The sequence below is a fragment of the Brassica napus genome, chromosome C4 (assembly GCF_020379485.1).
Source record: "Brassica napus cultivar Da-Ae chromosome C4, Da-Ae, whole genome shotgun sequence".
NCBI classification, from domain to species: domain Eukaryota; kingdom Viridiplantae; phylum Streptophyta; class Magnoliopsida; order Brassicales; family Brassicaceae; genus Brassica; species Brassica napus.
Window position 1 is genome coordinate 57229192 of NC_063447.1, and position 14868 is coordinate 57244059.

Here is a 14868-nt window from a genome sequence, read left to right on the forward strand (position 1 = left end):
GATGCATACAAACAAGGAAAAGGTCGCGATCTCTCTCATATTACATGTTTTCAATGTGATAAACAGGGCCACTATGCGACTGAGTGTCCAGACAAGATACTAAAGCTTCAAGAGACCACTGAGAAAAAGGATGAAGAAACTCAAGAAGCAGATGAGCTAATGATGAATAAAGTTGTCTTCCTTAATGAAAACAGAGTGAACCCTAATATTTTTGAGGCTGAGACTGATTCAAAGAATGTTTGGTATCTCGACAATGGAGCGAGTAACCATATGAGTGGTAATCGTCACTTCTTCTCAGAGCTGGATGAGACTGTTACTGGTAAAGTACGGTTTGGCGACGATTCCAGAATAAATATAGAAGGAAAAGGCGCAATACGCTTTATCTTCAATGGAGGGGAGAAGAAGATACTAAATAATGTTTATTACATTCCTAAGCTTAAGAGCTACATTGTGAGTCTAGGCCAAGCTACCGAGGTAGGCTGTGAGGTACGAATGAAGAATAATACACTGCTACTCTATGATCGCGTGGGACAACTAATGGTAAAAACAACTAGGTCAAAGAATAGGCTATACAAAGTCAATCTACAAGTCGACCTGATTCGCTGTCTTCAAGTAAATTCTACAACAGATTCAACTAAATGGCATGCTCGGTTGGGTCATATTAATAGAAAAACAATGAAGATGATGGTGAGAAAGGATCTTGTTGTTGGGATACCAGAGATTGAGGTGAGCAAAGAAACGTGTGTGTCTTGCTTGCGTGGGAAACAAACTAGAAAGCCATTCCCACAAGCAACATCCTTTCGAGCAACTGATCTACGTGAGCTGATTCATGGAGATTTATGTGGGCCTATTACACCAGCAACACCAGCGCACAAACGGTACATATTCATACTCATTGATGATCACTCCCGTTACATGTGGACTGTTTTGTTAGGTGAGAAAAGCGAAGCCTTTGAAAAATTCAAAGCGTTCAGATCACTTGTTGAAAAAGAAACAAAGACAAAGATAAAAACGCTCCGTACAGACAGGGGAGGTGAGTTTACCTCCCACGAGTTTCAAGCGTACTGTGATAAGAATGGGATTAGTAGACACTTAACGGCTCCCTACTCGCCTCAGCAAAACGGAGTCGTGGAGCGACGTAACCGCACATTGTTGGAGATGACAAGAAGCTTACTAAAACACATGAACATGCCAAGCTTGAGGTAAGCTTGAGGAGCAAGTAACCTATTTCCTATTTGGTTTATGATCCACTTGAGATAAGGATCATAATATGATTTATGTTTATCTATTAGGAATAGGAAATATGAGTTATATATATAGCAATGTCGAATGAGACAGATAGCTACGATAATTGTGATTGAGCTTGTGAGTTGTGATATTAAGCTTTGAGGTGATTGAATAAAGAAAAGGGACTTCCCGTTGTGATTTACTGTGTTGCTAGCTTGATCTTCTGTTTCTATAAATAATTCTTCTCATATCATATTAAACAAAGCAAACAATTTATAAAAACCTATTAAAAATTACAATGTATCAAAAAAAATTATAAAAGATTATGACCAAAAAGATAAATTAAAATTAATTTATTTCAATAATAGATAACACTTAATTACTTATTTTATGTCAATTTGTTACATTTGAGACTAAATCCGTGTTAATACACATACCTAGATCTAGATCCGAACCGAACCTAAATTTTTTGGTCGGTTCTGGTTTAGGTAAAATGGCCAAAGACCACATGCCACGTAAAGACATTAAAGAAACACCGAAGTAAAAGCTAGGCTACATCAAAAATGGTCTTGTACTCTTGTGACGAAGTGAGTAACTCAAAGGCCCAAGGATGGATGAATGATCTCAAAACCATCAAACAAGAAAGATAAAGATATTTAGGCAGTCTTGGGTATTTTGACAGTGATTCTAATATGTTTAAAGGGTAATATGGGTATTTGACTAATTCAGACTCTTGCCCAAGTAAGTTTACCAAGAATGGTCATCAAGAATGCTTAGAAGTGTTGACGACCGTAAAACCCATCGAAGCTTAGCAGAGGAATCTCCCTTTCTCTCTACTGTCGAATTGTTTCTTGTAGCCATAAGGTAAAATGCTTTGCCTTTCTTTCTCTTCTACCCCTGTATGAAATTTCCCTTTTGATACTTTCCTTAAATGTCAAAAACAAATACCCTAAACTAAAGAACTTTCATTTTAGGGTTTGTTTCCTGTCGATTTCGATTCTTCATTTCGTATTCCATATCTTGAGATGAGTTCGTTGACTTGTCTAAATTATAGTTGAAAGGAACATAATGTCTCAGTTTACACATGGTTCTTGGTTATCTCATTTATGATATTAAACTATACTTCTGCGCCGCACAATGTTGCAGTTTAGTTAGCTAACTCGTGTGAGAGAAGAGCGCAATGAGCTGCTTTAGTTGGTGCGGGAGTAACTCCAGACCAATGCAACCGCACAACCCAGCAGGTAGATCTGGTTCTTGATCTCATCATTGCTTGTCACTATCAAAGAGATGATCAGTCAGTAGTTCAGACGCAGAGTATTGCTGTACCAGCCATTCCAGTGGATGAACTGAGAGATATAACCGATAACTTTGGTTCAAAGGCTTTGATCGGTGAGGGTTCATATGGAAGAGTGTTTTACGGTGTTCTTAAAAGCGGCCAGGCGGCTGCCATCAAGAAAATTGACCCTAGTAAGAAGCTAGATCAAGAACTTATGTCCCAGGTATATGCTACAAAGCACCCTAAGTGTGCCCACCACTTTTTTTTTTGTTACTGACAATGAAAGTTTTTCAACAGATGTCAACGGTTTCGAGATTGCGACACGACAATGTCATTCCACTTGTGTGTTATTGTGTTTGATGGCCCTCTTCGTGTTCTTGCTTATGAGTATGCTCCTAATGGATCTCTTCATGATATTCTTCACGGTGAGTTAGATTAAAAGCAAAACCATTGTCTTAGAAACATCTTGAAGCTAATGAACATGGTGTGTCTCTTTTGTGCAGGCCGAAAAGGTGTGGCAGGAGCACTGACTAGGAGCCGAAAAGGTGTGGCAGGTCCCAGGTATATGCTACAAAGCACCCTAACGTGGCAACAGAGAGTCAACATGGTGTGTCTCTTAGTGACATATCAAATGTTTTTTTTTCTTATCATTGTTCTTCTTAGCATCTCTTCTCACTGCCAAATCATTTCGGTTGTGTTCAGGTATAAAATATTTGGAGTATTGACCAGAAAGAGCGAGGTGTACAGTTTTGGCGTTGTTCTGCTGGAGCTCCTTACAGGTCGTAAACCAGTTGATCATACCTTACCGCATGGACAACAAAGTCTAGTGAGATGGGTAAATGTTTTAGTGCAGTCTTCTCTGCTTCTGATTCCAGTTTGCTTTGCAGTGATAAGAAAAAGCTTTTAAGAAGACCAATTTTAATATGAACTCAAGAAGCTGTAAATTAAATATATTTGTGTGTTTGTCTAAGGCAATTCCTAAACTAAGCAAAGACAAAGTGAAGGAATGCGTTGATGCAAGACTACTCGGAGAGTACCCTCACAAAGCTGTAACCAAGGTAGTCTCATAGTTTTCCTTTCATTATTTCATTGGAGCATCAAAGATTTGATTTTAGAAAAGAAAAGAAGTGATACTTGGTGTCTGCATTCTTCTTTATGATTATTGAAACATTTGAATATCAAGTTTGATCATATATATGGTTTGATGTATAATGTTCAGCTAGCTGTGTTGGCTGCAATATGCGTGAAAGATGAGGCAAAGTTAAGACCAGACATGAGCAATGTGGTGAAGGCCCTTCAGACTGTTCAAGTCTACACTTTTCTATCAGCGTTTTAACTTTATAATGTTCTTACTTATATTTTGTGTTTTATGCTTATTATCATCTTTTATCCCACTAATTCTCTTCCATACATGATTTAAACGATGTATGCGTCTATCATTCTATATCTCTCATATTTTTTTATGCTTTTCACGTTTGTAATAGTTTTACTCTTTTCCTATTATTCTCTGTTTTTTCCATTGTAAAAATATCATTTTGCTTATGGTTAGTGTGTTATTTTGGTGTTTTGCAAATCAAATCAAAGCATTTAGGACAAACAAACATTGGTTTCATATATTAGAAAGTTCTGAGTCGATTCAAATCACTTTTAGATATTTGCTACAAAAATGCGTATTGCACCCTCTCCACAAACTCACAAGGATTCTGGACTAGTGGAAGGTCTGATCATGGAAGGCATTTTCAGTAGTCTGTCTCTTTCCATCTTGTTCTTGAAAGAGTGCTTAGGCGTTATGGACATCTTGTTCATGGAGTAATCAAGATCACCCTCCTCCTCCTCTTCATCACTCTCCTCATCCCCGTTCACAATTATCTCAGCATCCTCCTCATCATCATCATCTTCTTCATAGGTCGGTCTCACCATCGACCAGTAAATGAAATTCGGGGAGATATAGCTTTAAGATCAGCCAAGACAACGCAAAAAAAAAAAAACAGATTCAATAAAGAGCACGAAACCAAAATCAGCGAAAGTGATCAAAAGATAGCGAACCTGTTAGAGCTTTTCAGCAAGCAAGAGTCAAAGGGGAAGAATGTATCAAGCCTCTCAGGCCCGCCAAACGCACGGGAGAGCTCAGACTCGAGTAAGTCATCGAAAATGAAGGAGTCTGAGACTACGAACATGCCACCTGCTTTAGCTTGCTTAAGGAACTCCGCAACTACGGATGGAAGGCATACCTATTCTCCAAAACAGAATTGGTTGCAATTTTTATTATGCAATTGATACTTTAGACCAGTTCCAAATAACAGATGGGATCAGAGTATAAAGCTCACCATCAATGGGTTTAGTCTGTGCATTAAAACTGACTCCAATGGTATAAGCTGGGACCGAAAGAGAGGAACGTTTAGGATGGATCTCATCCGGAAGCAGAGCACATATATGATCGCCTGTGTTCACAGGACATAATCAGATCCAGGTTTAAACAATTGCAAAAGATATTTCAGAGGATGAGACAGCAACATTATGAACGTAAAATTTTGTTACCTGACATCCGGAGTAGAAAATCTGATGTGCTTCAGGCCTAATATCATCATTGCAAGCTCCACAGTAATCCGCGCACTCATCTACCAACCTAAAATTTTAAGACATCAGACACAAAACAATCAATTTTGCAATAGATTGAAGCTTCTATCAGATGAAACGTTTATGATTGAGGTGAGGCATTTTTTAGCAATCGGTTTAAACCTTTTTAACATGCTCGCCACAAAGGAAACAGGCAAAAACTTTCCACGAGCCAAGTAGCTAGCTAGATAAGCAATCGCGCTCATCCTGTTTTAAAAAGGGGGAGAAACAAAACCACAGCCAAGTTGTCATTAGAACAATAAGTGAGTGTATCATGCAGAGAATGAAAAAAAATTTGAGCATAGAGGAGAAAGTGAAACTTGCCTAGTAGGTCGAGGCTTGTTGCTGGAGAGAAAAATGTCCATTAGATTACTCGCAAATTTCACACCACAGTTTTCAGGATCCAGTGAACATGCATAGAACATCAGAAACTGCAGATGAAAAGCAAACGTGAGCATCTCATCGCTGACCGTGAACTAGAGTTGCTAGAGTCTAGAATGATGAATAATATTCCAGAAATAAGTAAAAGTGATATAGCTATGTGGTCTACCTGCGAAACTTTAGATTTGTATGTATTCAGAATGAAGTTCTCAAATGCCCCAAAGAGCTTTTCAAACACCTGAGTCAAACAATTAAAAACAAGATCAGCAAAGAAGATTCATGAGCACATGAACTAATAAAAGAATAGATATTATTTGGTTGCCATACCTGATCCAAACGACCATCAAGATTACATGATTCAAGATGATCAAACGATATGACCATCAATTTGTCCAAAGACTCAAAAACAACATTTCCACCAGACGTATTCTGATGCATCAAATTCCAAAACTGTTATACTCCAGCAAAAGGAAAGCACCAAAAAAGTACAATAAATAGTCAAAACAAACACTAAGCCTACCTCTTCTCCTTCATTCATAGTGTCTTCAAGTTCCATATCAAACATTCCTCTACTAGAGTCATCTTGTAGAATATCATCCCAATCAATCTCCAGCTAAAATGATAACACCAGCATACCAATCACTAACCATGTTAATTAATGACATCATTTGTGTTCTTTACTTACATCCAAATCTCTCAACCTCTCCATCACCATCATAAAAATCATGCTGCCACCAACTTGCCCGATTGGGCTGCTCTCCAACTTGAATAAATTCTCCACATACATCACTACCACCTGGAAGACAATACAACAGTTTGTACTAAGTTTATCGCCACCATGAGGAAAAAGTAACCAAAGAGAAAAGACTCACATTGTCCTTTTTGTTTATTTTGGGCATTTGCTGAGCGAGCATGGGCAACAATCTCGAGGGAGCAAGAGGAACCAAAAGAGAGATCTTCAGAATGGCTCCATGAACCCAAGAAAGAACGTCTGTCTTCTGGTCGATTACACGGCGTTGCGAAAGTCTATCAATCACCCAACGCGGTGGAACAAAGTGGCCTATGAGCATATTCAGACAAGAGTCCAGATACTTCCCACTAGTAGCAGCCTGTAATGAAAAGACAAAAACAAAAATTGTCTAGCTACTCCTGTAGATTAAATAATAGTAAAACATGAAGGTAACTGTTGAGCTGTGTACCAGCGATATGAGTAGCCCCACCAACGCATCCATGACATGAGGTTTGAGATCCCACAGTGACATTCCAAAAACCTGTAACATAATAATAGCCAGGGATGAGACCTTAGGTAAAAGGTGGGAGATGTAATAGAAACTTACCGAAGAAAGAAGCTTCCGATGGTGAATGATATCTATGCAAGCCACAGAGCCTGATAACGCGTTCAAGATAGTCTGCCAAACAAAAACAAAAAAAAAAAAAACACTTAAGTTTAAAGGAAATTAAAAAAAAAAATTGATTTTACAAAAGAACAAGGACACACACCACAAGATCTGCCCACACAGCATGGTCAGCTCCTTTGATGATCTGCATAGATTGAACAAGCTCTTCGTAACGGTCTGATTCTCCCTAGTATAACCAAAAGGAATAAACTCAATAGTCAGAAAGCATAAACATAAAATAGCATCAATCAAACACATAAGCAGAGGAGAGAAAGCAACAACACTCACATTCTGAACAGATGCAAGTGCGTTTCTCACGGTAAGCATCGTATACGTGTCAGAATATTCACCGTTGCCCACAACGTATAGGCTTGATGGATCAGTTAGAACCTCTGATGCTCCCATCCTCTTATGTAACTACTCCAAAGAGTTATACTCTTAATCAAAACGAAACACTAGAGCATAGTCCAGATTCAAAACAGAGACAAAGACACGAGAAACACTCAATTGATTTCACTAATTGGGAACATTGAATTCGAATTAAGAACACAGATAGCTAAAGCATACGTAGAAGAGAGAGTCCGTCAGGCTAGAGTTTCCTGAACACACAAATCTAATAATTGAAATTAGCTTGATTGATTCACCTTTGAAATGAGAATGATGTGATGAGCTTGCGCCGAGTGCGAATAGAGGGAGGGGGAGGCGGGGAAGAGAGGAAGATAACAAACCCTTATAACTGAACTATACTTATTTACGGAAACGCCCCTGTTTCTTTTATTTATCTGTGTAGTCCTTAATAGTTTTAATTATTTGCGTATTTTAGGATTGGTTTTGTAGAAGTTAATAGAAAACCCTTTTTTATTGCTTTGTGATACGGCCATTGTGGCAGATAAAACCTACAATGGAGATTTTGTAATTGAATATTTGAATTTAAAAAACATCAAGAAAAGTTCTGTATAAATAAAACTTTAGTAAAATGATTGGAAGGAACTGTTTTAATATAGACAATGAATGTAACAATTACAACTAATTGAATGAAATAGATAATACATCTAGCCGAAACTATTCAAATGTGTTTAGTGTATGAATGATATACGCGTCCTTTGTTATCAGCTTGACTCCTCTTTTTATATAGCTTGCATCGATTCTAAATACTATATGTACCAGGTCATTAGCTCAATGGTCTGACATTAACTTGACTCAATGTTGATTATTATGTGCTTAATTCGAAGTTTGTTACCTCGATTTCGAAACATCTTGGACCAAATAGTCAGACATACATCATCGATGAAATAAGACATTGTCAAATTTATTGCAGATGAATTTTTATTCAACCAAATTTACGTACTAATTTGTATTCCAACCTTCGTATCTATATAGAAAACTTTGGTGAAATAGGCATGACACCTTGTAGAACTAGAGTTTCGGCCCTAATCTTCTCAGTAGTACCGGTTCTAGTTTACTAAAGACTAGAAGCTAACTTTAAAAAAAGTTTAGTTCAAATCAAGACTAGGATTTCGAAACATCTTGGACCAAATAGTTAGACATACATGATCGATGAAATAAGACATTGTCGAATTTATTGCGGATGAATTTTTATTTAACCAAATTTACGTACTAATGTTTATTTCAACCTTCGTATCTACATAAAAAACCTTGGTGAAATAGGTATGCCACCTTGTAAAACTAGAGTTTCGACCCTAATCTCCTCAGTAGTACCGGTTCTAGTTTACTAAAGATTAGAAGCTAACTTTAAAAAAAGTTGAGTTCAAATTAAGACTAGGATTCGAACATAGGCTGTGGGATGACTAACTATACGTTATATACCAATAAGCTAAATGAACTTCTAAAATCTTCTGAAACTAGTTTATATATTAAGGGTGAGAAACCCATGTTTTATAGCTTTCCTTCAGGGTCGGGACTGTTCCTCAGCTCCAAGTGTGGTTAAACAAAGGTCATGTAAGCCCAAACTAAAATATATGAACTAATCTAACAATATTAAAAGCAAGATATCAAGCCCTCTAAGCGTGTCCACGTCAGCTGAAAAAATCAGCCAATGAAAACAACAAAATATGCCACCTCAGCTTAATCGCAATGAAATCTTTCTTTGTCATTATGTCACTGAAATAAAGCAACACGAGTGTGTGTATCATTCTCGGCAATAAATTTCCTAAAAAACTCATTCAGATTCCTTCTCAAGACGATACCGATTCCATTTACCGTAACGATACAAAATGATTTTCTTTCTTATAGGCCATAAAAAGGCTCAAGGCCTTACGGAATCACAATCTCCTCTCCTCCAAAGCTTACGCCATGATCGCCTCTTCTCTTTCATATCCATCTCGTCCTCACCGGCGAAGAAGAAGATCCTTTTATCTTCCATGTCCTCTGTATGTGGATTCTCTACTCGAGTCCTACTCTACCATCAACATCTTCGCCAGTGACAATAACCATCTCTGGATATATCGGAAAAAGCTATCGGTGCGCCGTCGAAGGATCATTAAACGTCTTTAGGCCTAAGGATTGTTGGGAGTAAGCGTTCAATGGTGTATCTTCCTTCTCTTATCTCTATCAACCTGATTACATAGCCTTCTAGATCTTTTCCTTTGGTTGTGATTAAATTTAGGGATTCCTTGTGAAGATCTCTGATAATAACAAGCTTTATCGGCCGGAGACACTGCTTCTATATTTGAGGTCATACGATGTTGTTAAGGCCTCAAATATCATTTTTATCTGGCTGTTTTCGAATTCCCAAAATCTGATTGAGCTTTGTTTTTTTTTTTTCGTCATCAGGTGAGATTACAAGTTTGGATCAGACAAGGTCATAATTGATGGGCTACAGATCTTCAAAATGGTCTAATTCATTTTTTTAGTTCGAAATCTAATGGCTCTATCTCCCCACTTCCCCTAATTCGATTGTATGTTTGTATTTTCTTTAATGGAAGTCTCCATTTTCTTGCCAGGGATAACGTCTACATGCTAGCTTCTCATTTACACAAATAACCATTCCACAAGAAACTTTTAATCTTTCCAAAGATTGCTGTAACATTCTACAAATTGATTACTATGAAACATGAGGATTCAACGCATCTATCATGGACTATACTTCAGGGAGCAATCGCTTGTGTAGGAGACAAGCAAATGAGGCTGAATTCTTCTTCCATCTAATCAGGAACCAAAGGCTTCCGAGCTCCAGAGGTACATCAAGTGTAACTATATCTTTCTTCCTTTAAAGCTTTGCTTATATGAATCTCTACCTTGAGGCTAAAGATGCACGGCTGAACTACTCATTAGAATTTTCAGGATGGAAAATCTAATTATTTGGGGCTGTTCTTGGCTGAAATAACTTGTGCAGGATTCCTTCAGACGTGTGGTCAGCATGAGTAAGTTTAACTTTGTCTCATTTATTTGTTAGGATTGCACAGCCTGGTTTGTTAATCCTCGCTCCGTTATACCTAAGTTTCTGCTCTATTGAACATAATTACATTTTCTTTTCCTGGAAACTTAGAGATCATGAAGAATTCAAGGTTAAGATCAATGTTTTAGTTGAGACTGCACCAACAGTTCCTGAAGAAGTCTAGAATATCCACTACGGTACTCCTTGGCCTGTTAATAATGTGTGCGATCATCCTGCCATGAATGATCAAGGTGAGATGCTCTGAGGCGTTTGCTGTTTCATTATGTTATATGTGTTGTGTTTATACATTACTCCCAAACTTATCTGTTTATATTTTCATGTTACTCCTTTGAAAAGGTCTTCCTTGGAAACAAAGGTCTTAACGATGTAGAAAACTACGAGCTGCCTAGGCTGGTTTATGTTCTCGTGAGGAGAGAGCCCAGATCTGACCATCATAAGAAGGTTGAAGAAATAAATTTATTGGTAAATGATTAAGCTTAATCTTTGATTGTATTATTTAAACTGAAATATAATGGTCTCTCGCAAACTTATTGTTTCTCTATTCTTTTCATGTTACAGTATTCAGTTGAAGATATGACTCTCTGGGGTTCTATCAAATGGTCTTGATCTTCTGAATGAATGTCGACTGTGATTAATACATCAACATTAGCAAAGCTCTTAGAGAAGCAATGTGTCCTTAGTCGGGAAAAAGCCAACATTTGTCGTTTGATCCTCTTCTCTCTGACTAAATATAATGGTCTAACCGTGCGAGGCCAGTGTTATCAAGGTCTGGTGAAATTTACATACCTTCTGTATCTATCTAGTAAGTTTTGTTATATATAATATAGAGGCGTGACAGTGGAAATGTGAATGCAGGGTTACTTCAGCTGGGTGTTGATGCGGAAGTTTTCCTGATGGTGGTTGGCTTGCGGGATGTATATAACAACAAAACTCTTATACAAAGTTGTCTCGTGAGCTCACGGTTGGCTTGCGGGATGTATATAACAACAAAACTCTTATAATTTATATTCGTTGGCTTGGTTTGTCTCTCCTCCCCCTAAACTATATCTGGTTTGTACTTTGGGAGCATTTCTTTGAACTTGGAGTTTTGTTTATTGACATGGGCATGTGTTGTGCCGCATTTTGGACTTTCAAATAAAATAAAGTTGATGTGGGGGAGATTATGTTACACGTGTCACGTGTGATGTGTGAGTGGGGGCAATACAAGCAAAGTTAAGATAAATTATGGTTTCAGTGACTTATCTAGTCACTCAGTTAATTACATCATATTTTATACACAGTTCCAGGTAATTGCAACTCGGAGAATAAAAAAAATTGATCGTGGTCAGTGAAGTTAATTTATAAACCTTTTTAATATTTGGAAAAAAGAAAACAAATCGATCGTGGTTTTGATACGAATCTTTCGTCCACTATCTTTTAATAAAATTCAATTTAAATTACTGTCCTCTAGCGTAAACTAGTGACTGTCAGCCGGTTCCACTCTTCTTTAAATTATAACTAGGATAATACTTGCGCTTTGAGCAGAATAAATTTATTTGTATATATTATTGATAGTTTCTTTTATATATTTGATCATTTTATTTATATATAAAATATTTTTTGTTGTTATTATATAATTTCTTTTCGATGGATCGGATCAATTTTTATGAAAAATAATAGAACAAAACTATAATTAATACATCATGAGTTGATAGGATTGGACATTAAACAAATTATAACATAAAAACCTTATTTTTTCCATCGAACACGTTCTTGAAAAAGTGAACAGTATTGTTTTCATAGTTGAATTATTTTGACTTTTATCTTCCATATGGTTTTGAAAGCTTTCAAATCTACCATCGAATTGATACATGTCATTTTAATGTTTTTAGTCGTATACTTAAGGAAAACTTACATTTTTGTAATTTAAAGTCGTTTTAAAAAATTCAAAATATAACATATAAGAAAAAATATAACATATAAGAAAAATATAATATATAAGGTGTCCTCATTTTTGTATTTTAAAGTCGTTTTTTAAAAAAAAAATATAACATATAAGGTTTCCTCATTTTTGTAATTTAAAGTCATTTTAAAAAAATTCAAAATATAACATATAAAAAAAATCTAATTTTTTTATTATATGGTTAATGTGATTGTTTATTTTTTTAATAATATAAAATTAAACAAAATGAAGAAAGATGCAAAAATTGTTATCAAATCTTTATTGTTCATAATCATTAATTGCCATATATATGTAAATAATATTAGGTTATTTCGTAGCTTTTATTTAGGGAAAGAATACACACTTCTTATATTTTAGGTTAATATAATGTTCTCTACTAGACATTAAACAAATTATGACATAAAACCCTTATTTTTCCTCTCGAACACATTCTTGAAAAAGTGAACAATATTGTTTTCACAGTTGAATTATTTTGACTTTTATCTTACATATGGTTTTGAAAGCTTTCAAATCAACCATCGAACTGATACATGTCATTTTAATGTTTTTACTCGTATACTTAAGGAAAACTTACATTTTTGTAATTTAAAGTCGTTTTAAAAAATTCAAAATATAACATATAAGAAAAATCTAACATATAAGAAAAATATAACATATAAGAAAAATATAACATATAAGGTGTCTTCATTTTTGTATTTTAAAGTCGTTTAAAAAAAATATATAACATATAAGGTTTCCTCATTTTTGTAATTTAAAATCATTTTAAAAAAATTCAAAATATAACATATAAGAAAACATATATTTTTATATTATATGGTTAATGTGATTGTTTATTTTTTTTTAAAAAATATAAAATTAAACAAAAATGAAGAAGGATGCAAAAATTGTTATCAAATCTTTATTATTCATAATCATTAATTGTCATATATATGTAAATCATATTAGGTAATTCTGTAACTTTTATTTAAGGAAAGAATACACACTTCTTATATTTTAGGTTAATATAATGTTCTCTAGAGAACATTAAACAAATTATGACATAAAAACCTTATTTTTTCCATCGAACACATTCTTGAAAAAAGTGAACAGTATTGTTTCCACAGTTAAATTATTTTGACTTTTATCTTCCATATGGTTTTGAAAGCTTTCAAATCAACCATCAAACTGATACATGTCATTTTAATGTTTTTAGTCGTTTACTTAAGGAAAACTTACTTTTTTGTAATTTAAAGTCGTTTTAAAAAAATTTAAAATATAACATATAAGAAAATTCTAACATATAAGAAAAATATAACATATAAGGTGTCCTCATTTTTGTATTTTAAAGTCGTTTAAAAAAATATATAACATATAAGGTTTCCTCATTTTTGTAATTTAAAGTCATTTTAAAAAATTCAAAATATAACATATAAGAAAAAATCTAATTTTTTTATTATATGGTTAATGTGATTGTTTATTTTTTTTTAATAATATAAATTTAAACAAAAATGAAGAAGAATGCAAAAATTGTTATCAAATCTTTATTATTCATAATCATTAATTGTCATATATATGTAAATCATATTAGGTAATTCCGTAGCTTTTATTTAAGGAAAGAATACACACTTCCTATATTTTAGGTTAATATAATATTCTCTAGTGTTATATAATTATGAAATAATGTGATACCATTAGATTAAACTATACTTTATATTAGATGCTTTATATTTGTGAAATTTTGTAGATCTTCTTCGTTTTAGTTCAGGATTTGGTTGGGATAAGGACACGAAGAAATTTACTGCTCCAAATGAAGTATGGAATGAATACCTCCAGGTAGATAATTTGTTAAAAGTTATGATGCATGATTTGCTTACGCAAATATTTTTGTTTTATATGATAACAACATTTTTTATTCATAACAGGGACACAAGAAAGATACGTATTTACGTGATGATACGTTTGAAGATTTTGAAGACCTAGAGAAGGTCTATGGACAAAACATTGCAAAAGGAAATAATACAGTGGGGTTAGGAGATACCACAAATGCTCGTACTTATATAGCAAGAGATAATGATGGTGATGATGAGAATGATGGTGATGCTGATGCTGATGATGATGGTGATGATGATGATGGTGTAGAACAAGCTTCATCTTTGAGACGTTCGAATGCGATTGAAAAGCTCCCAGTAAGAAAGAGAGCTAGAACTGACGTATATAATGTGGAGAAAATTTCAGATGAAATAAGTGCTGTCACTGGGACTACCAATCAGATTGTCAGTATGATTCAACAAAGATGGCAAAAGGAAGCCGAAGAGAAAGAAGCTGAGGAAAAAGTTAATAACGTATGGGACGTAATTAAAGAAATTCCTGATTTAGAAGAAAATGAACGTTTTGATGCAATGAATTTAGTTCACCAGCTTGGTATGAAAGCTGGATTCATGAGTATGACTAGGCAGGAACGTTTTAGATGGATCAAACGTTCCGTACGTAAGCCGTGAAATTTGTGGTGGAGTAATTAGGTGCTTTTGATAGTTTTATTGGTGTTAGTTTAGTTTTCTTAATGACTTTTATGCTTTTTCACGAGGGTTTTTAGTTTATTTCTTGTTTGGTACTTCCTCTTGTAGTTGCTTTC

General features: G+C 34.9%; 1 protein-coding gene and 2 long non-coding RNA genes across 5 annotated transcripts; 2 read left to right on the top strand and 1 right to left on the bottom strand.

Moving 5' to 3' along the window:
• The first annotated feature begins 963 nt into the window (after nt 1-963).
• Nucleotides 964-4092, top strand: LOC111205497. 2 transcript variants are annotated; one of them, XR_002658124.2, is made up of 8 exons: nt 1876-2091; nt 2374-2468; nt 2535-2726; nt 2801-2928; nt 3007-3110; nt 3206-3338; nt 3475-3561; nt 3723-4092. It is a non-coding gene; the product is annotated as an uncharacterized LOC111205497 (long non-coding RNA). The 2 variants fall into 2 exon arrangements; XR_007322609.1 differs by having other exon boundaries at nt 964-2091; nt 2374-2726.
• Nucleotides 4090-7695, bottom strand: LOC106447287 (RNA polymerase I-specific transcription initiation factor RRN3-like). Of its 2 annotated transcripts, none has more exons than XM_013889181.3 (16): nt 7542-7695; nt 7186-7314; nt 7001-7084; nt 6838-6909; nt 6700-6771; nt 6373-6609; nt 6186-6296; nt 6021-6113; nt 5828-5929; nt 5670-5738; nt 5444-5550; nt 5243-5326; nt 5042-5129; nt 4831-4944; nt 4550-4734; nt 4090-4454 (listed from the first exon to the last, which is right to left on the bottom strand). In XM_013889181.3, the coding sequence occupies exons 2-16, from the start codon at nt 7300-7302 to the stop codon at nt 4196-4198; spliced, it is 1794 nt and encodes a 597-aa protein (XP_013744635.1). In that variant the 5' UTR covers nt 7303-7314; nt 7542-7695; the 3' UTR covers nt 4090-4195. The 2 variants fall into 2 exon arrangements, with proteins under 2 accessions (XP_013744635.1, XP_048610968.1); XM_048755011.1 differs by having other exon boundaries at nt 7186-7352; nt 7542-7640.
• A 2456-nt stretch (nt 7696-10151) lies between these two features.
• Nucleotides 10152-11517, top strand: LOC111205476. Its single transcript, XR_002658096.2, has 4 exons — nt 10152-10545; nt 10652-10777; nt 10874-11081; nt 11171-11517. It is a non-coding gene; the product is annotated as an uncharacterized LOC111205476 (long non-coding RNA).
• Nucleotides 11518-14868: the final 3351 nt, after the last annotated feature.

Bases quoted from the DNA above. Each gene is read 5' to 3' on its own strand.
- LOC106447287 (XM_013889181.3), bottom strand. From the start codon at position 7,302: ATGGGAGCATCAGAGGTTCTAACTGATCCATCAAGCCTATACGTTGTG. The intron at 5,930-6,020 runs GTAGGCTTAGTG...TTGATGCATCAG, and splicing joins CTATGAATGAAGGAGAAGAG to AATACGTCTGGTGGAAATGT. The intron at 5,551-5,669 runs GTAGACCACATA...TTTCATCTGCAG, and splicing joins ACAAATCTAAAGTTTCGCAG to TTTCTGATGTTCTATGCATG.